The 27,760-nt window shown below is 36.9% G+C and overlaps 1 protein-coding gene across 1 annotated transcript in view; it reads right to left on the bottom strand.

The window, feature by feature from the left end:
* GULP1 (GULP PTB domain containing engulfment adaptor 1) overlaps positions 1-27,760 on the bottom strand; it is a 149,172-nt gene that overhangs the window by 42,089 nt on the left and 79,323 nt on the right. Inside the window, exon 4 of the mRNA XM_083350525.1 lies at positions 17,852-17,913. Within this exon, the coding sequence (XP_083206651.1) occupies positions 17,852-17,913 (62 nt within the window). The remainder of the gene's footprint in view (positions 1-17,851; positions 17,914-27,760) is intronic.

Below are 27,760 nucleotides of genomic sequence, written 5' to 3'. Positions count from 1 at the left end.
ATATAGTTTGCTATAGAATACTTTTTGGATATGGTAAATAGGAACACATTAATGTTTTTGCTGAGATCAAATGCAGTCTATATAGAAGAGTAAGAGTAAGAACTGAGAGTAAGAACTGAGCTTGCTCATAATAAGCAGCTATAGATATAATGTTTTTATCTGTCATGTATAAACAAGCTCCAACAATATGCATCACTGGTATTAGTTTTCTAGGTACAGGTAGTCCTTCTTTAGCGAACATAAGCAACCCTTAAATGAAACTGAGATTGTGTTTACGATCTTACTTCAGTTTTGCTTTGCTTTACATTGTAAATGTGAGGTTTTTAGTCGCGGTTGTTAAAAAAGGTACTTGGCTACACAAGGACTACCTGTAAAAGTACAACATTCAATGAAATTGCAATAGAATGTTAGGCTACAATAGTTAAAGATATTACCTAATTTAAAAAATGTCATTTATATATTAAAGATTGTTGTTAGCTGCGAAGTCATGTCCGACCCATCGCGATCCTATGGACAGCCTTCCTGTCCTCTACCATCTTCTGGAGTCCATCTAAGCTCACGCCTACTGCTTCAGTGACTCCATCCAGCCACCTCATTCTATATTAAAGATTAGTTGGATTTATTTCAGAATTATCTCTCATGGGAGTTGTTGAGAAATGTAAAACTGTTATGAACAATCATTTAGGTAATGATCCTAATACATTTTGAGTTCATCCCTCTCAACCCAGCTGATAAAAGGACATGAACATCAGAATCAGAAATAGATTGTCTAACACAGCCAATATCTCCCCCCCCCCGCCAAACAATTACTGAAGAATCTACTATTTTTGTGCTGTTGATTTCCAGACTCAATTCCATTTTTGGGACAGTTACTTTTTAAATTTTCTTTCATCTAGGAACATTATCATGCTTGAAACACATGAATGATAGTACAAATAATTTTGAATTAAGACTTCCAATTAACTCTTCCCTGAACTTTTAATGATTTTAGAGCTTGCACAGAATGTGGCATAGAACAGCATACATCCTTTATCTTGAACCAGACTACTGCAGAATATGGATGAAACACACTTTGGATATAAAGAAAAAACAAGCTTCTACTTTCTTCTGAACTTCAGCATTCTGTTCTTCCATTCCCAGAACTTTGGTGTGTGGACTACAGGATAGGACCTGCCTTTCACACAGAAAAAAAAGCCCAGAATAACAGAGTTGAAAGGGACCTTGGAGGTCTTCTAGTCCAACCCCCTGCTCAGGCAGGAAACCCTACCATTTCAGACAAATGGTTGTCCAATCTCTTCTTTAAAACTACCAGTGTTGGAGCAGTCACAACTTCTGGAGGAAGGTTGCTCCACTGATTAATTGTTCTGACCGTCAGGAAATTTTTCCTTAGTTCTACGTTGCTTCTCTTCTTGACTAGTTTCCATCCATTGCTTCTTGTCCTGCTTTCAGGTGCTTTGGAGAATAGCTTGGCTCCCTCTTCTTTGTGGCAGCCCCTGAGATATTGGAACACTGCTATCATGTCACCCCTCGTCCTTCTCTTCATTAAACTAGACATACCCAATTTCAGCAACCATTCTTTATAATAGGATGGTTTGATTTGGCTGTCCAATCTCTTCTTGAAAACTTCCACAATTTCTCAAGGCAAGGCGCTCCAGTGACTAATTGTTCTCATTGTTAGGAAGTTCCTCCTTAATTCCAGGCTGCTTCTTTCCTTGATTAGTTTCTTTCTAAGTTAATTATCATGTTGCAATTATATGGATTATTTTATAAAGTTATTAATCCAAAGGATGCAAGTGGCAATTGAGTGTTTCAGAACATCTGGACCTAAAACACCTAAATAGGATCCTTACTAAAATAGAGTAATGACCATAGAAACTGAATCCACAGGGCAATTTTTCTTGATCCTTTCTGTGACATCAGCTATCACCTATCAGCAGAGACCAAGGAACAACAAAAAAAAAAGGATCAGGTTTCAGGAGAATTGCAGCTGTTAAAATGAATGTTCTACCAAAGTTTCTTTTTTGTTTCAAATGATACCTATATTGAAAAAGGATGCCAATTTGGGGACTTCCGGTGGCTGCGCGGCGCCGGAGACAGCCTTCCCGGGCTGCCCGCGGCTCAGCTGAGTAATTTTCGCCCGAAACAGCGCCGATCAGCTGTTCGGGCGAATTTGAAGCCCCCTCCTCGGGAGAAGAGGAGGGGGTGAGGCCCCAGGTAGGGGTCGTGTTCTCCGGGGCCGCCTGAGCTTGGAGCTTGGGCGGCTGAAGGATCGAACTCCCCCGTAGCCTGGGTCGCTCCCAGCTGGTCAGCGTCTCTGCTCCGGATTTCTTGGAGCAGAGCCAGGCGTCTGCGACCACCCCTGCCTGAAGGAAGGATTATGGAATAAAAAGAGCAGGCAGAGCGGTACAAGAGGAAAAGGTGAAGAGGATTATTTTATTTTACTCTCGAGCTTGATGGACTTTTTAAACTTAAAGTGAAAGTGCGTCACAATTGAAAGTAAAAGATGGCTCTCGAGCTTGATGGACTTTTTAAACTTAAAGTGAAAGTGCGTCACAATTGAAAGTAAAAGATGGCGGCTAAACCTCCCCCTAAAACTCTTCGGAGTGGTGGAACTTCTCCGGTGCAACAATCATCATTGCAGGCGTTGCATCCTCCTGATGTATTGACATCGAAGGATTTACAAGATGCTCTTGAAAAACATACCCAGGTAATTTTGGAATCAATGGGTGATAAATTTGCACAGATGGAGGAGAAATTGGAGAAATTGGAGGAGAGAATGGAAGAGAGGATGGAACAGAAGTTCAGTGTGATGAAGGTAGACATTTTGTCCTCAGTGCATAAAGTGGCTGAATGTGTGGAAGATTTGGATGAAAAAGTGGAAGATTTGACTCAAAATAATGCCACATTAGAAGCAAAAGTATTGGAGAATGAAGATTTAAGAGACAAAATGGATAGAGAATTGAGTCTTGCTCAATATTATCAGATGCAGTTTGCTGTTAGAATTAGAGGCTTAAAAGAGAATATTAAGGAAGATCTAAAGCAGCTGGTTTCTGAGGCTCTCGAAGTGGTATTGAATCAGCCAGCATCTGAAATAAAAGCAGGCATGGATAAAGTGTTCCGTGTGAATTCATGGATTGCTAGACAGAGAAAGTTGCCTAGAGATGTGGTGGTTTATTTTGCAAAAAGGGAAATTAGAGATGAAGTTATACAAGCTGCCTATGATGCTAAAGTTGTGATTGCTGATCAAGAAGTCTTGGTTCTAAAAGAAATTCCTCCAAAGATTTTAAGGAGAAGGAAGGATTTTACATTTCTTGTGCAAGAGCTCAAGCAACGAGATATAAGGTTCAGATGGGAGATTCCAGTTGGGTTGATGGTGATGCATGAAGGTAAAAGGTACCGTCTGGTTACTGTGATGCAAGCGCGTGATTTTTACAATAAAGTTTTAAAAGCAACCCCATTAACACTTCTGGAAGCTGCAAAAGGATCGGGAGAAGGAGAACATCAAGAGGCTGAAGATGGACAGACAGAGGAGAACGGTGCTGGAGGAGATCAAGCTACAACTTCTTTGGATGATCCTAGAGAGCAGAGGGTGACGCGTGCTGCTTTAAAACGATCAAAAAAAATAAAAGAACAAGATCAGCAGAAGTCTATGGTACTTCCACAACGCACTTACAGCCAAGCAGTGGGAGGAGCACGGCCTAAAAAAGATAGCCCTATCAAAGCAGTGCTCCAAGAGCTTTGGGATGATCTGCATGGCAACTAAATTTTTAACTTGGAACGTTAATGGACTAAATTCACTACAGAAGAGGAAGAAAGTTTTTCAATATTTAAAACAATTTAAAATAGATGTTATATGTTTGCAAGAAACGCATATTAGCGTTGCGGATCAAAAGTATTTATCGAACTCAAGGTTGGGCACGCAATTTGTTGCTTCTGCAATGAATAAGAAAAATGGAGTAGTTGTTTATGTTAAAAGTGCTTTAACAGCAGACTTGATTGAAGCAGATAAGCATGGAAGATATGTTATGATAGAGCTGCTGCTAGAAGGTAAAAAGACGCTTTTAGTTGGATTATATGCTCCTAATCAACAACAAGCTGACTTTTTTAGCTTACTTCATACAAAGCTTACCCAGTTGGATTATAAATCTTTTATTTTTATGGGGGATTGGAATGGTGTTTTGGATGTACAGATGGACAAGGCTGGAGCTTTTAAGCGCGTCCCAAGTCATGCTAGACTGCCTAAATCTTTTTTTGAAATGAAGGATGACTTGGAACTGCGAGATATCTGGCGCGAGAGACATTTGCAGGAAAAGGATTATACTTTTTATTCTGACAGACATCAATCTTTTTCCAGGATTGATTTTATTTTGTTGACTAATGTTTTTTTTTAAGGACCAAAAAGGTGAAGATTTGTGCAAGAACTATCTCTGATCATAGTCCAGTTTGGCTAGAGATTGATAAGGAGAATAGAGACAGGCGCTCATGGTGCGTAAACGAGAATTTGTTTAGAAATCAGAGAAATGTGGAAGAATGCAAACAGCGGATGAAGGATTTTTTTGAAATTAATATGAATAAGGGCACCTCTATGGACATGGTTTGGGATGCTAGCAAGGCCTATATGAGAGGGGTGTTGATATATATGAATAATAAACATAGACGTGCTGTGGAAGCCAGGAGGAAAGAACTGGAGAATGAAATAAAGGAAAAAGAAAAGGCTTTGATTTTGAATTCAGAGGATGTGAAGACTAAGGAGGCTATTAAACTGTTAAGAGGACAATTTGATAAATTAATGGCTGACCAAGTGGCAACCAATTTGCGGTTTGCCAGGCATAATACTTTTTGCAACGCTAATAAACCAGGTAGATGGTTAGCTTATAGACTGAGGAAAAAACAAAGGGCTTCTAATATAGACAAAATTGAGTATAAAGGAAGGGTTGTGTTTCAACAGGATCTTATCAAGGATGCTTTTGTGGATTTTTATTCTAAATTATATGCTAAGGAGAAGATTAATGAAAAAGACATTGATATATATTTGGAGAATGCTAGCATCCCGGTTCTTACACAAATACAAAAAGAGGAGATTAACCAATTAATTACAGAAGAAGAAATTTTTACAGCAATTAAGGAATTGAAGGTGGATAAAGCACCAGGTACGGATGGTTTGTCTGCGGCTTACTATAAAAATTTACAATTAGAGATGATCAAACCGTTAAAGGAACTGTTCCAGACAATCCAGGGGGGGGGGGAAAGGTGCCACCGTCTTGGAGAACAGCTTTTATTTCTTTGATTCCGAAGGAAGACCAAGATGTTACTCAAGATAAAAATTATAGACCGATATCGCTATTAAATACAGATTACAAGATATTTGCTAAGGTTTTGGCTAATAGACTGATGAGGGTTCTGCAACAGGTGATTCATGGGGACCAAACGGGGTTTATTAGTGGTAGACAAATGAAAAATAATGTGAGGCATATAGTTGATGTGTTAGAGTTTTTGGAAAGGAACAACCAGATCCCTGCGGTGCTAATTTTTCTAGATGCTGAAAAAGCTTTTGATCAATTGAATTGGCAATTTTTGATGAAAGTTTTAGATAAAATGGATTTTGGGGAAAAAATTTTACAACCGATTAGGGCATTATATCAAAAACAAACTGCCCGAATTATAGTTAATAATAGTTTGACAGAAGCATGTAATATTGAGAAGGGCACAAGGTAAGGGTGTCCGTTATCGCCCTTGTTATTTGTGTTAACATTAGAGATATTATTGGTTAAAATACGGAATTCGGAAAAAATTAAGGGGATACAAATTAGAGATCAGGATTATAGATTGAGAGCATTTGCAGATGATCTGGTTGTTACAGTGACCCAGCCAGAGAACTCTGTTGTGGACCTGATGGAGATAATAACACAATATGGGAAGGTTTCTGGATTTAAAGTTAATATACAGAAAACCAAAATTTTGGCCAAAAATATGACAGTTTCGCAAAAGGCTCTCTTAGAAGGATTAACTGGATTTGAGATTGTTAAAAGGGTTAAATATTTGGGGGTGCTTTTGTCGCCCTCTAATACAAAGTTATATAAAAATAATTATGAAAAATTATGGGGGAAAATTCAAAAAGAATTGGAGAGTTGGGAAAAATTGCAATTGTCTTTGTTGGGACGGATTGCAGCAGTGAAAATGAATGTCCCGCCTAAATTTTTATTTTTATTTCAAATGATACCGGTTCTTAAGAAAGATTCTAATTTGGAGGAATGGCAGCGAGGTATCAATAAATTTGTTTGGGCAGGGAAAAGGCCACGAGTTAAACTTAAGATTATGCAGGATACTCGTGAGAGAGGTGGTCTTAAAATGCCTAATCTTAAACTATATTATGAAGCTGCTGCATTAGCAGGAATAAGTGATTGGATTAATTTGACACAAGAGAGATTATTAAATCCTGAGGGCCACGATTTGTTGTTTGGCTGGCATGCATATCTGTTGTATGACAAGAAGGTAGACAATGTGTTTAGAGTGCATATTTTAAGACAGGCATTGTTGAGAGTTTGGAAGAAGTATAGACATAAGTTAAATTGCAAGATACCACTGTGGGCAATTCCAAAACACGCAATAGAAAATATACATGCTGGTTTCAAACATGATGTGACTACGTACAAGGAGATCCTAAGCTTGGAAAGAAATCTTTGGTGTTTGAAATCATATAGCCTCTTGCGAGAAGAGAAGGTTGTTGAAAATTGGTTTCAATATACTCAGTTACGGGCCAGGTGGAAAGAAGACCAGAAAAATGGTTTTACAATGACTGATGAAAATTTGATAAAGCAAATCAGAAATCAGGGACCAGCACATATTAAACGGATATATCTTGCATTGATAGAGATTGATTCAGAAACAGAACTTGTTAAGGATTGTATGATAAAATGGGCTCAAAATATCCAGGAAGTTATCACAATGGACACGTGGGAAAAGATCTGGGTGAGGAATGTAAAATTTACACAAGCTCAAAATCTAAGAGAGAATTTTTACAAAATGTTTTATAGATGGCATTTAGATCCTAAAAAGCTTGCAAGTATGTATCCGAATTATCAGCCTAAATGTTGGAGGTGCGGTGATGAAGACGCAACATATTTTCATATGTGGTGGACTTGTAAAAAGGTTAAGGCCTTTTGGATAAAAGTCTGGTGGAACATGCAGAAGATTTTTAAACAGAGGATAAAGTTTTGTCCGCAACTTTTTTTGTTGGGAATAATTATAGATGCTACAGTTGTGGACACTAAGTTGATGTTGAATTTAATTACGGCAGCAAGACTCTTGATAGGTCAGTACTGGAAGAAAGAGGAACTGCCGACTATAGAAGAGTGGACTTAAAGGTTTCCGACCTGGCTGAGATGGTGAAGATTTCGGCCTATTTGAAAGATCACTCGCAAGAACGCTATATTATGGAATGGAGAAAATGGATTGAGTTTATCCAGAACAAGTATAGGGTTAAGAAGTTTCATGTAGCATTTGAATAAGTCTTCTTTCTTTTCTTCTTTTTCTATTTTTGTTTTCTATATATATTTAATATTACTAAGGTTTGTTTTATCCTATATAAGCTAGAGAGTGATGGATTTTAGAGTTTATGGTTGTTAGTATATGGTTGTTTATGATTGTTTTTTTTTATATATACCTTGTATTTAGCTCTGGGAAGTCGGGGGGGGAGGGGGGAGAGGTAGGGGGGGAGGGAGAAGGGAGGGGGAGGGGGGATTTTTTTTAAAGAAAAAATTGTATGTTAAAACTTTTCAATAAAAAAAAAGGATGCCAATTTGGATGAGTGGCAGAAGGGTATTAATAAATTTATTTGGGCAGGGAAAAGACCGAGAGTTACCGGTAAATTTAAGATCTTACAAGATGTACGGGAAAGAGGAGGACTTAAAGTGCCTAATTTGAAATTATATTATGATGCGGTTGTTTTATCAGCGGTTTGTGATTGGCTTAATTTAACAAATGAAAGATTACTTTACCTTGAGGGATGGGACTTATTATATGGGTGGCATGCATATTTAGTTTATGATAAAAAAGTGGATAAGGCATTTAAATCTCACATTTTAAGAAGCGCCTTATTGCGCGTATGGGAAAAATATTATTATAAGTTAAATTATAAAATACCAATTTTGGGGATTCCTGGGCATGCGATAGAGGGTGTATCCGTGGGTGTGAGCTTGGATATGACTTCATATAAGGAATTACTTAGATGGATAGGGAATGGTTGGCAATTAAAATCATTAGGTGAGTTAAAACAAGAAAATATCATACAGTCTTGGTTTCAATATACTCAATTGCAAATGAGGTGGAAGACAGATCAGAAAATTGGTATTACATTAACTGATGAAAATTTGGTAAAACAAATTAAAGATCAAAACTGAGCGCATATAAAGAGAATATATAATGCTTTAATAGAATTGGATTCTGAAACAGAATTAAAGATTGTATGATAAAGTGGGCTCAAAATATTCAAGAACCAATTCCATTGGATACATGGGAGGTAATTTGGGTTAGAAATGTGAAATTTACCCAGGCTCAAATTTTAAGAGAAAACTTTTATAAAATGTTTTATAGATGGCATTTGGATCCCAAAAAATTGTCCTGCATGTATCCTAACTTACAGCCCAAATGTTGGAGATGTGGTAGTTTGGATGCTACCTATTATCATATATGGTGGACTTGTAGAAATGTTAAAGCTTTTTGGATTAAAATTTGGTGGAATATTCAAAATATTTTTAAGAGAAAGATAAAATTTTCTCCACAATTGTTTTTATTGGGTATTGTTATAGATTGTGATACTAAAGAAACAAATTTGATGTTGAATTTGATAGCAGCAGCAAGGCTCTTGGTAGGTCAATATTGGAAGAAAGATAGTTTGCCTACTATAGAAGACTGGTCACTTAAGGTGTCAAATTTGGCAGAAATGGCTAAGATTTCTGCTTATTTGAAGGATCATTCACAAGAAAGATACATTTCGGTCTGGAGAAGATGGATAGATTATATTCAGAACAAATATGGGACTAAAAAGTTTCATCTAGCTTATGAATGAATTATAGAATGATATTATTAATATTAGTATGTTTTTATGGTATTTTTATTAGTTTTTATTATATTTTATTATTTTTATTATTAGTATTGTTTAAGAATATGGATATTATTTTGTTTTTATGTTCTTATTATTATTATGTTTACTTTTATCTTGTTTGTGTACATATTAAAGGGGAGTTAAAGTGCGTTAGGAACTTGGTTACATATATAATTCGTTAATGTTATTTAGATTTTGATTGTTATTTTTGTAACCCTGTATTCAGTTCTGGGAAGTGGGGGAGGGGGATGGTTTGGGGGTGGGTTTGTATTGTAACTTTTACAGAACTTTTTAATAAAAATAAAAATAAAATAAAAAAAGGATCAGGTTTCTATTCACCTGAAATGGAGTTAATTTGGAGATCCAGTCCAAAAATTTTCATACTAGAGTGGCATCAGGCTATGACTGGCATTTCATTATTTGTAAACAAAGCCAATGCACAAAGCAAAAAAGCTTTGTTATGTATATCGCTGATCTGCATAAAGTCCCAACGACAGAGAAGAGAGTAAGCACTGGATTCAGTAACTGACCGTTTTCTTCACACAAGCTGTCCAAATCAGAACCTGTGGGGAGGGGGGAAAATGGGAAGATCGTGGACACAGGGCCTTTTAGGTACCAACTAAAGATCATCCAGAAATATCGAGTGTATATAGAAGAAGTTTTCCTTTTGATTTGTCAGTATGGAGTTTACTTGTGCTTTTGAGAATACTACGGAAGCTGCCTGAGCACAAGGCTGCTGTGGTCAAAAGAGTAAGCGATACCTAGGATAGACACTGCTGGACTCCACAGGTGCTCTGGTTTGGGGACCTCCCAAATCAGAAAGGAAGGCCGGAGAAATATGAAAATGGAACTAATCAAATGGCTAGCCTACCTCACCACTCTAAAAAAAGAAAAGAAAGAAAAGCTTGGAGAAGGCCCTGCTCAGTCATGTGATGTGAGGAATTTACTCAACTGAACCTCCATAGAGTGCTCCATTAGATAAAGCTTGAGCACCCAGGGCATCAGCTGAGCCCTGAAGCACTTTGACTATTAAATAAAGGAAGAGAGAAACTCATGTCTAAGAGGAGATGAACAGCTCACATGCAGAAACCTCCCAAACAGAATGCACTTTCTTATCCGAACCAAGCTCCAGATTCAGGAATGAGTTGGAACTAGACTTATTTGGGGCTGCGTAGGCTAACATCAGAGTCTTGCATCTGGTCCTCCCTAGATATGCATCAGGGGTCCTCTAAGTGGGTGATGACACCCCAGGAAGTTGCAACAAATTTACAGGTAAAAATCTAATCAGGTTTACACAGGTAAAGTTCTTTCTCACTTTCCTTGCGTTTGTCCACAACAGGTTTGTGCAAACAAAGTAAGAGGAAAACAAACAAACAAGGAGTTTTGAAACGTGGATGTAGCCCTACACTGACCATTTACCATGAACAGATTTTTCATTATCATTATCTCATTCTCTCTCTCTCTCTTTCCATGAAGGAGCATAAAAATGCATTTATCATTTTAGGCAGGGTGTGATATTGCCAGGTTCAAGAAGCCCTGCTGTACATACAAAACTAGTATGTCATTAAAAACAAGGATATATTAGTTTTTGTGAGGGCAAAATGACAGCCTAACACACTATTGATTTTAATGGGAAAGAGAAGCAAATGTTTAATGCTATTTAATTGACCAGATTGTGGCTTAAAGTTACAACCAATGTAACAAAAGTTAAAAAATATTTCCCTGTACTGCAGTTCATAACCTATATGCTTCAACATAACATATTTGATTTTAATGAATTTCAGCCAATTTAAGCCAACTGAACATCACCCTTAGTTACTGTATTATGAAGGAATAGACAATAATTCCTACATATGTGGAATGAGCTTTATAAACAACATTTTTTATTTTTTTAATTCATATGAGTGGAACTGAAATAATATTATTCAGAGTAAATGCAGGGCTATTATAAATATCACAAAACGCTTCCTATAACAAAATTCCTGCCTAATAAATCAAAAGAAATCAAACACCTTACAAAGACAGCCTTTCCATAACTAAAAATACAAAAAGTTCTGAAATATAAATTCAGAATTCACAAATTTAAAATTTCAGTAGTATTTGAACTAACACATATGGAAAGTGGAAATGTCTTTAGAAGCTCCATGTGTAATTATTTTTTTCTTTACAATTGCTACATCTGATCCCTAACCTGTCATATAACGGAACTATAGCCTTTAAGCCAACGAAAGCTATACACTGTTCCTCCAAGCAGTATACTCAATTTAAACATTACTTTTCATTTGCTTCTGAAATTTTTGTGTTTCTCTTGTGTGTGTGCCTTCAAGTCAGTTTTTGACCTCCAGTAATTGCCTGAATAAGGGACGCGGTGGCTCAGTGGGTTAGGATGCTGAGCTTGTCGATCAGATGGTCAGCAGTTTGGTGGGTCAAATCCCGAGTGCTGCGTAACAGAGTGAGCGCCTGTTACTCATCCCAGCTTCTGCCAACCTAGCAGTTCGAAAGCATGTAAAAATGCAAGTAGAAAAATAGGGACCACTACGGTGGGAAGGTAACAGCGTTCCGTGCACCTTCGGCGTCTAGTCATGCCGGCCACATAACCACAGAGACATCCTCGGACAAGCTCTGGTTCTTCGGCTTTGAAACAGAGATGAGCAGTTTCCCCTAGAGTTGGAAATGACTAGCACGCATATGCGGGGGAACCTTTACCTTTACCTTTAATTGCCTGAATTAGTCCATGCAGTTTTCTTATTTCTTTTTTTCAGAAATGGTTTGCCATTGTCCACTTCCTAGGGCTCAGAGGAAGTGACTTTAAGAGACCCTAAACTGGATTCATGCCTAAAGTGGGACTAGAAATCACATTTCCCAGCTTTAATGTGATGCCTTAACCATATTCTATGAAGAACTGCCTCTAGTGAAGCATCTGAATCATGCACTAATATCTCTAAAGGTAAAGGTAAAGGTTCCCCCGCACATGCATGCTAGTCATTTCCGTGGTCATGTGGCCGGCATGACTAGACGCCAAAGGCGCACGGAACGCTGTTACCTTCCCACCGCAGTGGTCCCTATTTTTCTACTTGCATTTTTACGGGCTTTCGAACTGCTAGGTTGGCAGAAGCTGGGACGAGTAACAGGCGCTCACTCTACTACACGGCACTCGGGATTCGACCCGCCAAACTGCTGACCTTCCGATCGACAAGCTCAGCGTCCTAACCCACTGAGCCACCGCGTCCCTACTAATATCTCTATTCCACTGTAAATCAGAAGATAGATACTCAAATAGATGATTTCCAAAATACTCAACCTTAGCTTTGTTCTGAAAATTGAGAGAGGGAATTTGGAAGAGATTTCCATTTATCCATGGAAGAATTGCTGGACTTGACCATATGTTCTGATTCTGGACCTCAGTGAGATCTAGTCTTTGTTGTGAAATGCTCTAGCATGTTGTAAAGAATGGAGCTACAACCAATTCACCAAAAAGAAGAAATATATCATTAGCAATTTGTACTAAATGTCATTGTGAAAAAGGAACATACTGGACCAGTACAAAATCAGAATGAGTGTGTGATTGTTGAATCATAGCATCTTAGATTATGAAGAAATCTTGGTGGTTAATATCTACACCCATACTTTTTCACCTGTTTGTCACTCATGAGTGTATGCTGTATTTATTAGCTAATCTAATCTACCAAATTTTTTACTTTATTAAAAAGGTACATAACCATTTATATTTCCATCTCATTCTCTTTCACTATACATACTGTATTTCAGAAGGAGCACAATATTAAGGAGTCTTTATGCAAAGGAAACAATTATTTGTAAGAACAATTGTTTCCTTTGCAATAAAAACTCCTCAGTCTGTCTGTCTAAAACATATGGATCTTATCTCCCATAGGAACTACAAATTTGTCCAAATTCTGTCCCTGTGTACTGCTTCTAGAAATATTTGCACAGCTTATTTATGTAGAGAACTAGTTTTCCTCAATTTTAATCCTACAACTTGGGGAAAAATGAGAAAACAAGTTTTAACTATTTTGCACCCATATCCCCTGTGTAAAATCAAGCCCTTTGTTCTTTATTACTTTACTTTAAATTTAGTTATCATCTTCAAAGTGACCTGACCAAAATAAGCTATTTCTGGAGTTCCAGATTAGGGCTCTGAATCAGATTGGACTGTTTCTTGCACCTCCAAAATAATAGGTATTTTATGTGGCAATGCATTCAAATACTTACTTCTATGTCTTACATTTGAAATGGTATAACTGCGCAATGAATAAGTTTTATGAAGCTTCAGAATTAATTAAGCTTCATGACTACATTTTAGTTTGGCAGCAAAGCATCCAATGAATGTTCATTATACATTAACATTGTTCTTACCATCCAATCTCCCTTTCATCATAGTATACTATGCCTACCTCTACCAAAATAATTGCAGCTTTATTTCTAAGTGCTTTCCAAGTACCAGATGTTGTTTGCCTGTAACCAATTTTCTATAAAACACAGACTTGTATGCTTTTCAAAAAATCAGGAAGATTGTTAGTATAATAGGTTGATTAAATCAGAAGCTAACCAATTATTTTGGGACTCAATATAAATTTATAATGTGTACTTCCCAGAAACAGATCATGGTTACATATGAAACATGCTCTTTCATAAATTATAAATGTTAGCTTTGTACTTAATTTGGACACTGTCTTTCTATATTTCTGAAGTTATACTTAAGATTCCTATGATCCTCAATTAATTATGGTACTTTATCCTTCTCTTCTGAATAGACATAGTGAATTTGAGGACTGGTAGTTTTGAAAGAATGAAATCAAATTCTAGTTTAACTTCTCTTGGATCTGGAGAAATGTTGCATTCAGTGTCTGATCCAGTACTCCATAGTAAAATAGTTGCTCATTTTGCTGTAATACTATTTATGATTGATTTTAGTGACTCTTACAAAATGTGAACTTTAAAAATACAGATAAAAGCGAAATATTGTCATATTTTTCCCTCATATCCTCAAGAAGGAAGAAGAATTTTAAGAAAAAATATTTCTTACTCATACATCACTTGTGAGAATACATATATAAAATTTTACTTAGACATGATGCACAGAAGAAAGGAAAAACTGTACAATACAATGGATAAAATAGTTTTAAAAAACAGTTACATCACAGCAATGGGGAGAATTGCAGACTAACTCTATAAAACATACAAGTTATAAAAAGGAAAATTGGAACAACTCTATGAAACAGAGGGAGCGTTTTTTCACATGTGGAAAAATAAACATAGTTCAATGAAGAAAATTTTGGAATTAAAATTCGAAATGAAACCTCAGCTTTTCTAACTAGGGATAATCTCAGAAAAAAATAAACAAGAAACAAGAAAACTTAACAAGAGCTTACATGTGCTCACACATTCAGGTTATGGTCACTCACTTGATCAACAGTCACACTCAAATCACCCTGAGGCATAACCAGTTCTTTAGAATACATAAAGATCCAGTGAATTTAAAGTAACAAAAAATGGTTACAATGTACACTTGCTCTTTCTCACACAGGGGCACACATGCAGACAGAGACACTCATCCACACTTACCCAAAGGATTTGCAGGACTTAGCCTGCTTCCCAGTCAGCTCCAGGGTCCAGAGCACCCAAATTATCTTTCTGCTTTTTGCAGAGGCACCCAAATGATGCCACGTAAAGCTCAGCTTTCCTATAGATGCTGCCTCGTGCTATTTATGCTATTCTGCAAGCAGGCATTGTTGTCACAAGCCTGCAGGGGGCTCTGTTTTTTTAAGGAAGCTCCATTTGTCTTTGGAGTTTATGGACATCAAAGGAGGCCAAAGCCTACAAGTTGTTAGAGCCACTATCCAGGCTGGCAGCTTCAAATGCCTGGCTTTGGGACTCTCTTGGGTGGCTGAGTGACCAGGTTGAGAATTGGCCAAAGACCTGTGGGGATCCGAAGGGATGAGTGGGGGTAATAAGAGGGGGACTGCAGTGTCCCTGTGGTTGGTCATAAGGGTGAACAACTGCAGAGGCACTTCAACAGCCATAACTTTGAAATCGATTCATAAATATGGGTTTTTTTTCAGAGGGTGATAGTGGTTCTGTTGTAAATTCTGTAAACAACTGGCACAGTTGTTAAGTGACGACTATCTATACATATACATAAATGCATATAATAACACACACCTATAACAATCATACAACCAATGTACAACAAATAAAAATTAAAGGAAAAGTTTCCTATGTCCAGTCATGCTTGACTCTAGAGGGTGGTACTCATCTCTGTTTCTTGGCCAACACAGCCAGCGTTGTCCGAAGACACTTCTCTGGTCATGTGGCCAGTGTGACTATATGCCATTTGCAGCAGTTTTTCCCTAAAGTTACACTCAGTGTTGTATAAAAAGTCAAGTAATTGCATACTTATATCAATACCCTAAATCAAAACTCCAGATTATCTAAACACCACCATATTAATAATTTTAATACTGTACAAACATCATTTTATTGAAATAATTAGAATGTAGGAAGAGTTCTGTGAACTCTTGCAATTTCAAGCTCATTAGTTGATCCTATACCTGTGGTTATCTACCAGTTTCCAGATCTACAGTGAGTGCAGATGGTTTCTATTGATAATGGTTACTATGCATGATGTGTGCACGACAAAAAAATACAGCCAATGAGATTTTTTTTTCTTAATCTTCACTTTCTAGTGCTAACCTATTTTATTTACTGTCATGCACATTTTTATTTATTGCAGTATCATTTCCAACATAATCAGCCAAAGGTGCATAAAGATTATATATGCATGACATTTTCCTATCCAAATACAGCACATAAGGAGGAAGAGAGTGGAAATGAATCTTTTAAAGCTGGCTTTTGAACACACTCTCTCCACAGAGAATGTTAATTTCTCTAATGCAAACAGGGGGAGACTGCATGCACTCTCTTCCAGCTTCCAAATAGCCTTGAAGGTTTTTGTTCTATATATTAATGGACTCTTTGAGGGGCAATTGAAGGTTCCTTGCTCCTCAACTTTTTGATTATGAGATTTATTTCTGTGCTTCAAACAGCAACAACAAAGGAAGTTGAAGTTCTGCCTCCCCTCCCATAATCCTGATCAATAGAGCTTTTTCCCTTTAATATTAAAAAGTAAGAAAACTATGCTAGTGATTGTATGGAAATAACTACAATGGAAGGGTTGGTAATTAAACCCTCTCCTGCCCAATAACTTAATAGGATAATTATTTATATGCTGTAAAAAAGCAAACTATTGCTCATTCTGCCCTCTGGATAGGCAGTAGGAAGCATTGGGTCAGAGGAGGACTAGTAATTCTTACAAAAGAGAAGACACATGAATCTATCAACAGCATATTCAAGAGAATAAAATTCACAAGGGAAGAAGAAACAACAATACTCTCCCTTGATATCCTCATCAGCAGAGGCAACGATGGCACATTAGAAACACAAGTCTATTATAAAAGCACCCACACCAACCAACTGCTCCACTACCAAAGTAACAGCCCAAATTCCCACAAGAGAAGCTGTGCAAGAACATTATTTAGACAAGCACAAACACACTGCAGCAACCCTGAATGTCAGAAAAAGGATCATCTATACATCTTCCAACAAGATGGATACCTATGCCTCTTTATCAAAAAACACCTGGACATTCAACACATTACTGCACAACCAACACAAGCTGTTAAAAAGGATAACACTGCCATACATCAAAAAAAACATCTCAGGAACCACCAACAAACTATTATAAACCACATTGTGCCACTATAAGGACAGAAACCATCGAAGCCCAGAAAAAACATCTTAACTAAATCAAAGACCCAGTAGCCTGGAATTAAAAGACAAAAACAGGAGTCATCTACAACATACAGTATAAAGTCTGTGATAACCACTATGTAGGATAGACTGGCAGGAAACCAGCAGAGCACAACCATGAACAGAAAAACAGCAGTCAGAAGAGAAGATGAAAACCCCTTCATTGCACAACATATGGGCAGACTTAACCATAGTTTCGACTGGGGAAACTGTGAGCATTGTAGACCAAACCACTCAGATGGCACTCGGACAAATCAACCATCATAGGGATAAATTTCATGGCCACACAGGGATAAATAACATCTACATACCATTCAAAAGAGACAATCAAAAAGCTAATAAGGAAACAAATATACCACTACACCTCCTTGCCAGCAATCAAGACTCAGATAAGCAGAGATTAACACTAAGATTAATAGCAGATTAACAATTAAGCAGTATACAATATCCCAACCAAAGCAATACCAACTAAGACAAACAAACAGTAAACAACAGCCCACTCAAGAAACTACCCCTTCTAACACTGATGATGTTACCTAGTTGGGTAATGAAATGCCTGCAAGGAAACTCAGAGAGCACCAAGAACCCCATATCTTATGAAAGAAAATGAAAACAATGTTTGACTATTATGAATGGATATTTCCTGGTCCTAAACATAAAAGAGGCCTCCAGCCTAATTTCAAGAGTCTTCTGCAGTATAAGTTCAAGCTCTGATAAGAGCTACCTCAACCTTTCCCATATTCTTTTATTGCTTAAAAGAAACAAGGTGCCACTTGCACTTCGTTTCTCTTCTTTTGCCGTATGAACCAACAAATTACCCCTGAAAGAATGAAGTCTTTACTAATTACAACAACAATATGATTTTTAGACAATTGCTAGCTATCAGGTTAGTAGAAACAAGTTAGCAGACACACACCTCACCTTTGCATTATAAGGAATATAGTGCTTTGATAAAGCTTCAGGAGTATGCATCCATGTCTTATCTGCAAAAGAAAAAAAAATACACATAATTAAGACTTGGTTACTAGGCATGTCCACAAGGAAAGCACATACAATAGATGTTTGCATCTATATATACCAAGCACAAAGGATACCTATTAATACGTACTATATAGTTTTTTCACCTATCCTCACAGAAAGTTCCCAGAGATTTCCAAGGACTATTTAGTCTTCAATTTCCATCTATATGTCATAATACCTAATTCCTGAAATAAATATTCGGTCATCTGGTACTTATTTAAAAGAGGTTAGTAGTAGTTGCTAAGCGAAGCTCATGCTCAAGCTCCAAAGACTTTATATAAACCAACCTTTCATTTCCTGTATCCAACTGATACTCTTTGAATCTTAACTGACAGATTAGAGAAGAAGGACTTTGTTACTAGGAGAAGGAAAGGAGGTTGGCCTTATTTCTACTCCATACGTCCAGTCTCAGTGATTGACTCTTGTCCCTGTCCAATCAGAATTCTGCCAAATGCTTACTGACTTCTTATGGCCAGAAAGGACAAACATTTCCAAACAATAAATTATACTCAGTTGTGTCCAACTAATAACATACATGTACTTTTACTTTGTACTTTGTGCCTGCAATTAGTGCAGGTTCGCATCCCACCAGGCTCAAGGTTGACTCAGCCTTCCATCCTTCCGAGGTAGGTAAAATGAGGACCCAGATTGTTGGGGGCAATAAGCTGACTTTGTAATAATGCCGCTTGGGGTGTGTGTGAAAGCCCTAACAAGCAGGCATATACATAGAATGAAGGCTATTGCTAAGCACATTGGTTTGTGCTTAAATTGTAAGCCGCCCTGAGTCTTCGGAGAAGGGCGGGATATAAATGGGATTAAAATAAATAAATAAAAAATAAATAGTTCTAGCCACTCCTGCAGTTGGTTTACTGTGTGATGGAGCTTTTGAAAGTATTAACAGTAAATAGAAATCATCTCTCAAAATTATCATTATGGTAGCTTTTACTACTGAGACTTTATCCTAGTGCTCCCTGATATTTTAAACTGACAAAGAATTCAGCTCACAAAGAGGAAAGGCAATTTCAATAGCAGCTAAAGAGGCATTTGAATGCCACTTTAAGCTATACAGACACAATCCAGTGAACATAAATCTCAGTTTTAAGATAAATCTTTCAAAGACAGAAAATTAAGGTTATACCCCAGTAAATAATTATGGCTCCATTATGTCATTCAAACATTTTCATGAATAAGTTATTTAAATGTGAACTGATGTTAAGTGAACAATTAAAATTAAATTAAAAAAGACCATGAGATCTCATTGCCTGCTCTTAATACAGAATACAGAAAGGATTTGCAGTTTTACTTTGTAGATTTGATTTTATCTTGATTTCTAATCGAATACATTCCTACTCTAATATTAAATCTTCTAGTGTGGCATAGCTGCAATTTATAAAATCTCTCTAGAAATGCTGTAATGTCAGGAGGGTTAGCAGTCAGTGTAAATGATGGATGACTACATCTTACAGAGCCAAGTCTAAGTTACTGGCTTCCTGGTTTATTTATTCATTTATTCCTTGTTAACCACCCAAAGCATATGTTTGAGGTGTGTGGCCATGTAAATTGAATAAATAAATAATATAAAACATATTGTCAAGGAATTAGCAAAGCCAAGGGAATCATGATAGGAAAATGAAACATTTATGAGTGTGATCCAGTTTTATTTTTTAAATTATTCTGATTTTTATAATTTTGCATACACACAAGTCATCAAATAGATTTAAACCAATTTGAATATAGAAATTTGGTTTAGTTTTGATAGCCTACTTTGATTTAGACAAATGAAATGCATTATTGATCAATGAAAGAACATGGTCATCTTTCAGATTTCACCAGGACATTGCCACAACGGAAAAACGATATCAGGACAACTGGAATCCATCAATGCTGGTTGACTATTATTGGACCTTGCAACAAAAATCAACAGCCGAAATATTTTTAACCCTGTTGAAACCATGCATTAGAACTTTTATGTTATTAAATATTTTATAGTCATTAAAAGTTAATTCAATTTTTCTCAAGAGTTCTATGTGATAGGAAGAAAAACTTTGGAAAAAAAATGTGGTCCAGTGTTATTTTCCAGTACTGTTGCAATGGTTCCAGAATTGTAATATGATATATGTGGAAAATTTCATTTTGATTTTTTTTCTTGTGCTAAATCCAGATCTAAACATGTTTTATCTTTTTGTATGGTAAAGGATAAATATCATTTGTCTGTCACTACCTATTGACAGTACTGAATTGACAACTATAACATATACTTACATCTGAATCTAGATAAGCAATGCTATTAGCTTCAGAAACACCTAAATTATTAGGAATGATTTCTAAATCTTCAGAAAAGAAAGCCTGTGATTCATTTTCATAAATAACACTTATTGAGAAATCAGTTTGATATACAAATCTTTGAAGATGAATGGGACAAACAATTATAGATCCCCATTTTGTCTGAACAACAGAAAACTGCCTTAACATTTATGTAAAAAAAATTTAATAGGTCTTATATTATGGTTCATTCAACAGCAACAATATAATGTACTTTGGACACTAAACTTCATTATTTTGCACAAAAATTCATAAATTACTCTGTTGGAGATGACATGGGAATAATGCTTCATTAAAATGTCTCTGTCATGTCACAGCATTACTATATTCTGAAAGGAAATCATTGCTGTTATTAAATTAAGTTTGAAATGAGACTTAATATGTTTGGATGCCCACATTCTTTTGAACTATTATCTTATACAGTAAATAGAAATTGTAATCTGAAGAAGGAAAATAAACTCTCCATGCCACTCTGAGTTCCAAGAGACTTGTCCTCAAACAATCACTCGGTGGTTTAAAGATCTCATCTTAATGTTATGAATGAGTTGCTTACAAATGTAAATTATGTAGAGACAGGTCCAAGTGGCTCTTTGAGTGTTTAAGGTTGCCGACCCCTGCACTAAACAAAACATTATGTGACCATAATGGATTTACAACCTCACTTCTGCTGCAGTTGTGAAAGAAGGTATCAGGTGACCACTTGCCATTTTACAGCTAACTTCTCCATTGACTGACTAAAAAGACAACTAAACATTTGCTTTTGCAAAAAAAAAAAAAAAGAAAAAGTGGAAAACATTCAACTTCCTACTAGCTATCCTAAGGCATAGCGAAAATCTCTTCCAAGAACATCATATTCCCTTAATGGTTTATTATTATTTTTTTCTGGTTTACTAATAGTCTTAAAGCACTGAAGCGGACGGTAGCCATAGCATTTTTCATAACAAGTATTTTAATGACCCAATCAGCAAAGAAGTACAACTTCACAAATTTTATAAAAGTAGGGATTCAACGTTAGCATGGGCAACTTCACCAATTAAAAACAATTTGCAAGGAAGTGCTTTCAATGGGTATTTCCCAGCAATACATTTACTTTAGACAGACCCATCCATGCTCGTTCTTTTGGCAAGGCTCTAAAAGCCTTATCTGCCTTGTGCAGATATCTGCTTCTTTTGCAGAAGGCTAGCTTTTGTAAATGGATTTATGTGACAGCTTATTAAAATGACAAAATGTTGTTAATTTAAGCACTGGCAACTGCTTTTTGGATTCCTTGCTCATCTGGTTGTTTAGTGCTATAGTCGGATCTTTAAAAAAGTCTGTATGTGTAACAAACTCTCACAGACTCAAAAGCCTGCATTGGCAAAATTAAATATGGAGTGATGGACAAATTCATATGTAAAAATACCTACTAATGATTTCCAAATTAATTCCTTCTCTTTGCTGATAGATGAATTAGTCATGCAAATTATTTTCTATGCAGAATGTGAAGGATACTATAAAATATGTAGATGTTTATCCTAGCTTCCCTTGTTAAGCTTGTTAGATGTTTATCATACCTAGCAAACATGTAAACATTTGAGAATCTCTGGATCAAGCAACGCCTTCAATAGCTAGCCAACGCACCCAGGATTGGACAGGTTAGAAGCAAAGTAGGTAAAAAATAAGGTAAGATATGAAAAGGTAAGGAAAGTAGGTTAGAGATCCCACTGATCTCTCAAAAAACTTAGCGTCAAACTATCTAAAATAATGGTATCCTTGTTTGGAAAGTCTCTTTATGACATTAAAGATGACAATGAGAGTCAGACAAACATGTCAGAGACCAAGAGAAAATGACAAGAATAAACAGGTCACAAGACAGGAAAGTGCATTAGCATCTTTCACAATGTACATCAAATTCAGCCACATCCTAAATCTTGAACTACTTCTGTTTGAAAAGATTTGTGGGTTTTCCACAGCCATGCTGGATTTACTCCAAATGTCCCTAAATGTTCCAAAAGTATTCCATGCAGCAAAACAGTACCTGAGTTCACACTTAATACCAAGCTTTTTTGACCAGTTGCATATAACACTAAATCATAACAGCTGGCTCATCCAGAACAATATGGGAGATACAAAGAAACTATACCACAGTATGATATATGAACCCCAGTACTCTCTTATCTCAGGAAGCCAACCAAGTTTCTTGTCTTCATCTTTCCAGATATAAAAACTGGCAAGGTAAAGGATGGGAGGGTGGGTGGGTGGAGTCAGAGAAGAATAGTGCCAAAATGTTGCCAATAACCGTAATTACATTTCACACATATTATTTGAACTCTTTTATCACACATTCAGTTGTTATAAAAATGGTCAGTACAATTGTGTGCCATCTCCTTCAACTTGTCTACTTCAACAAGATCAAGCAATACAGTATTCAGGGCTTTCCTTTAAACAGACTGCTATACTGATGGGTTTGGGTTTTATTGCTTTTTATGTATTTTAACTTACTGTTATAGTTTTTGGGCATCTTGTTTAATCTCTTTTAATTTTTGTATTCTTGTCTTTTAACATGTATTGCCCTGTTCACCGCCCTGAGTCCTTCGGGAGACGGGCGGTATACAAATAAAATTATTATTATTATTATTATTATTATTATTATTATTATTATTATTATTATTATTATTATTATTATTATTATTATTATTATTATTATTATTTTATTTTATTATTATTATTATTATTATTATTATTATTATTATTATTATTATTATTATTATTATTACTATTATTATACAGTGCCACTGGTACCTCCTTTTATAACCGAATGATCAGAAAGGTATATGGATAAAAAGCATCTCCCTTTCCTCAAATGACAGTTAAAATAAATTTAAAGAGAGAGAACATTCCAGTGCTACTGCCATCATAGGAAGCTTCACTACTCTAAAGAGAAAGTCCACAAGATGGCATTCAACAGTTCTCCCTAAAAAGAAGCAGGACTATCAGCATAGAAAATTGCAGTAAACAAATTTGTTTAAAAATATTTTATCTCCTGGTGACTTTTACTTTCATCTTCTTTCCTTTTTATTTCAACTTCTTTTCCTTTTGGATTGCTGTTTTAATCCCAATTATTACTCTCTGTAAGCTATCTGCAATAGCCTATAGGCTTTAGTAAATAAGTAAGTTAATTACTCTTGAATAGGCTTTTTTAATCTTCATTTCTAGAGTTATCCCCTGGGAAGAGAAATGTTCTTTTAAAAAATTAAATTCCGGGGACTGTTAATTCCCCAAAGTGGTACATCAGGCATATCACATTTTTTTAGTCTGTATTTCTGAAAGTTTTATTACCAGTCTATACAGTATTCTATCTATACCTTTCCCTAAAGACATCCTATATAATTCCTTACTTCTATTAAATTGTAGTCACTGTCCCCTATTTTCACAAGTTTCTATAATTCACAATCATTGTGCTATGGACCTTTTCAAACTTCTATCATTTAAAGTTGGAGATTATTATAGGAGTTGTAAATTGACTGATTCCCCACCCCAGCTCTAATTCTCACTAACAGAGATGGAATGATAGAAGGTGTCAAAGCCACAGGAACCTTGGGGGAAAGTGATCATGCAATATTGGAATTCAACATTCTGGAGGCACAAGCAATAGAACACAGCCAAACTAGAGTCTTGGACTTTAAAAGAGCTAATTTCAATAAACTTAGAGAGACCTTGGGAAGAATTCCATGGATGAGAATCCTAAAGGGGAAAACAACTCAAGAAGCTTGGGAAATTTTGAAAAGTGAGATAATAAAGGCCCAGTCTAGCACAATACCAACAAAGAAGAAAAATAACAGCTCTCAAAAGAAACCAGCATGGCTGCATAAAGAACTCTCTGATAAATTGAAAGATAAAAAGGACAAGTAAGAATTGGAAAGAGGGGCGCATAACTAAGTCAGAATATCAGAAAATAGCCCGTGCCTGCGAAGATGAAGTGAGGAAAGCTAAGGCTCAAGATGAACTAAGGCTTGCGACCAAAGTCAAAAATAACAAAAAAAGCTTCTTTCAACATATAAAAAACAAGAAAAAGGTTAAGGAAATGATCGGTCCCTTAGTGGGGGAAAGTGGCAAGAAGGTGACAAGCAATAGGGAAAAAGCAGAACTATTTAATTCGTTTTTTGCATCTGTCTTTACACAAAGGGAAAAAACATACCAACCTATCAAAAATAGTGCCATAAAAAACAGAATAGAAACGCAAGTTAAGATAGGCAAGAAAATGGTAAGTGAGCACCTGTCCACCCTAGATGAGTTCAAATCACCAGGACCAGATGGATTACACCCCAAGGTTCTCAAGGAACTGGCAGACGTGATCTCAGAACCACTGAACTATATTTTTCAAAGATCCTGGAGCACTGGGGAACTACCAGAGGACTGGAAGAGAGCTGATGTAGTTCCCATCTTCAAAAAAGGGGAAAAAATAGATCCAGGAAACTACAGACCTATCAGCCTGACCTCAATACCTGGGAAGATTCTGGAAAAGATAATCAAACAACAAATCAGCGAACACCTTGATGTAAGCTTGTAAGCCGCCCTGAGTCTTCGGAGAAGGGCGGGATATAAATGGAATTTAAACAACAACAACAACAACAACAACAACAAAGTCATCACTAAAAGTCAACATGGGTTTGTCAAAAACAGATCATGCCAGACAAATCTTATTGCATTCTTTGACCAAGTGACAAAATTAGTGGACCAGAGGAATGCTGTAGATATAATTTACTTGGACTTCAGTAAGGCATTTGATAAAGTAGATCACAACCTACTACTTGATAAGATAGAAAAATGTGGGTTAGATAGCATCACCACCAGATGGATTCATAGCTGGCTGACAGGCCGTACTCAGCATGTAGTCCTCAATTGAACTGCATCTACATGGAGGGAAGTGTGTAGTGGGGTGCCCCAGGGCTCAGTTCTGGGCTCAGTGCTCTTCAATATCTTCATTAATGATTTGGATGAGGGGATAGATGGGGAACTCATCAAATTTGCAGACGACACCAAGCTGGCAGGAATAGCCAATTCTCCAGAAGATAGGCTTAAGATACCGAAGGATCTGGACAGACTCGAACACTGGGCACTATCTAACAAAATGAAATTCAATGGTGAAAAAAGTAAGGTTCTACACTTAGGCAGGAAAAATCAAATGCATAGGTATAGTATAGGTGGTACCTTTCTCAATAGTAGTAACTGTGAGAGGGATCTCAGAGTCTTAGTAGACAATCACTTCAATATGAGCCAGCAGTGTGCTGCAGCTGCCAAAAAAGCCAACACAGTGCTAGGCTGCATTAACAGAGGGATAGAATCAAGATCAAGTTAACTACTAATACCACTTTACAATGCTTTGGTAAGGCCACACCTGGAATACTGCATCCAGTTTTGGTCACCACGATGTAAAAAAGATGTCGAGACTCTAGAAAGGGTACAGAGAAGAGCAACAAAGATGATTAGGGGGCTGGAGGCTAAAACATATAGGGAACGGTTGCTGGAATTGGGTATGTGTAGTTTAATGAAGAGAAGGGTGAGGGGTGACATGATAGCAGTGTTCCAATATCTCAGGGGCTGCCACAAAGAAGAGGGAGTCAAGCTATTCTCCAAAGCACCTGAAAGCAGGACAAGAAGCAACGGATGGAAACTAGTCAAGGAGAGAAGCAACCTAAAACTAAGGAGAAACTTCCTGACAGTTAGAACAATTAACCAGTGGAACAACCTGCCTCCAGAGGTGGTGAATGCTCCAACACTGGAAGTTTTTAACAAGAGACTGGACAGCCATTTGCCTGAAATGGTATAAGGTTTCCTGCCTGAGCAGGGGGTTGGACTAGATGACCTCCAAGGTCCCTTCCAACTTTTATTATTATTATTAATTATTATTATTATTATTATTATTATTATTATTATTATTATTATTATTATTATTATTATTATTATTATTATTATTATGAGTGCCTATGGTGGCCTGGGCAGGAGTGGGACAGATCTGAGGGTCTCTGGCAGAAGGAGGGTCTCTGGGCCAGGGCCAAGGCAGTGGCGGCCGTTTCTTCACTGTTTCCAGGATGGCTTCGCGGGCCACATGAAACCACTTCGCAGGCCAGATCCGGCCCCCGGGCCTTGTGTTTGACATGTCACTTCATATAACTCCCAGATATCCAATCATACAAAGGAACTTTCTTCACAATGTTAAAATACTTAGTTCTTCTTTTTTGGAAAGTTGTCTTATAGCCTCCAATGTCCCGCTAAGCCCAAAAGCATTATTAAGTTGTGGTTAGTTGCGACGTTGTGTCCAACCCATCGCTATCCCATGGACAATGTTCCTCCAGGCCTTCCTGTCCTCCTCTACCAATTTCTGGAGTCCATTCAGGCTCACGCCTACTGCTTCAGTGACTCTATCCAGCCACCTCATTCTCTGTCGTCCCCTTCTTCTCTTGTCCTCAACCTTTCCCAGCATTATTAAGTAATGTGAGATAATTTCATCATGAATGCGTATGTCCTTTAGCTAATTTAGCAGTTTTGAACTTTCATAGTGCATCTTTGAATGCCATAAACTTTAAAAATAGCTTTGTAAAATTAATAGCCTGACCAGATAGTCAATCCTTCCTCCCATAGTGTTGCTAGGCAGGGAAGAAAAAAAAATGAGTGGGCTGCTTCACTCTGGCCCATGGATGATTTTGTTGCTGGATTCTAAACTTGGCACATCTTCTAAGTCCATGCATGCTGCTGTTGTTGTTTCCAATTTTATTTTAGGGCAAAACCAGCCTTTTAAAGATAAAACAAATGCTAACAATACTAATATGTTCAAAGGAGATGAACACCATGGTTACCCACCCACCCTTTTTTCCCAGCACTTCTGCTATTTTAATATTTGTTTAGCAATCGAATAAAGGGAAAACACTATTGCTAATTATGAACTGTTAGTTTTTGTGGGTGTTTTATTTTGGCAGAAGCTATAGAAAGCTAAATGATTTGGAATTGTTTTTCTCATCATTTTTTTCTTCAGAAACAATCTGAAAACCACATGCAAATTATATTAACTGAGCAAATAATTTTTTTTTTAATCCCATTTATATCGCGCCCTTCTCCGAAGACTCAGGGCAGCTTACAATCTAAAGCACAAATCAATGTGCTTAGCAATAGCCTTCATTCTATGTATATTCCTGCTTATTAGGGCTTTTGGGGGGCCCCAAGTGGCATTATTACAAAGTCAGCTTATTGCCCCCAACAATCTGGGTCCTCATTTTACCTACCTCGGAAGGATGGAAGGCTGAGTCAACCTTGAGCCTGGTGGGACTCGAACCTGCACTAATTGCAGGCAGCTGGTGTTACTTAAGGAGGCATTAGCCCACTGCTCCACCAAGGCTCCACCAAGTGGCAGAATTCACACAATATATAGCCACAAAACAATGCTAAGAAATATTGTGTTGAACAGAGTTCCCAGCAAAGCAAATTTAGATTCTCTGTTCCATCTGATTTTAC

The sequence above is a fragment of the Vipera ursinii genome (assembly GCF_947247035.1).
Source record: "Vipera ursinii genome assembly, chromosome: 1".
Taxonomy (NCBI): Eukaryota; Metazoa; Chordata; class Lepidosauria; order Squamata; family Viperidae; genus Vipera; species Vipera ursinii.
The sequence above is the reverse complement of the archived record's forward strand: the minus strand, read 5'-3'. Positions and strand labels throughout refer to the sequence as shown.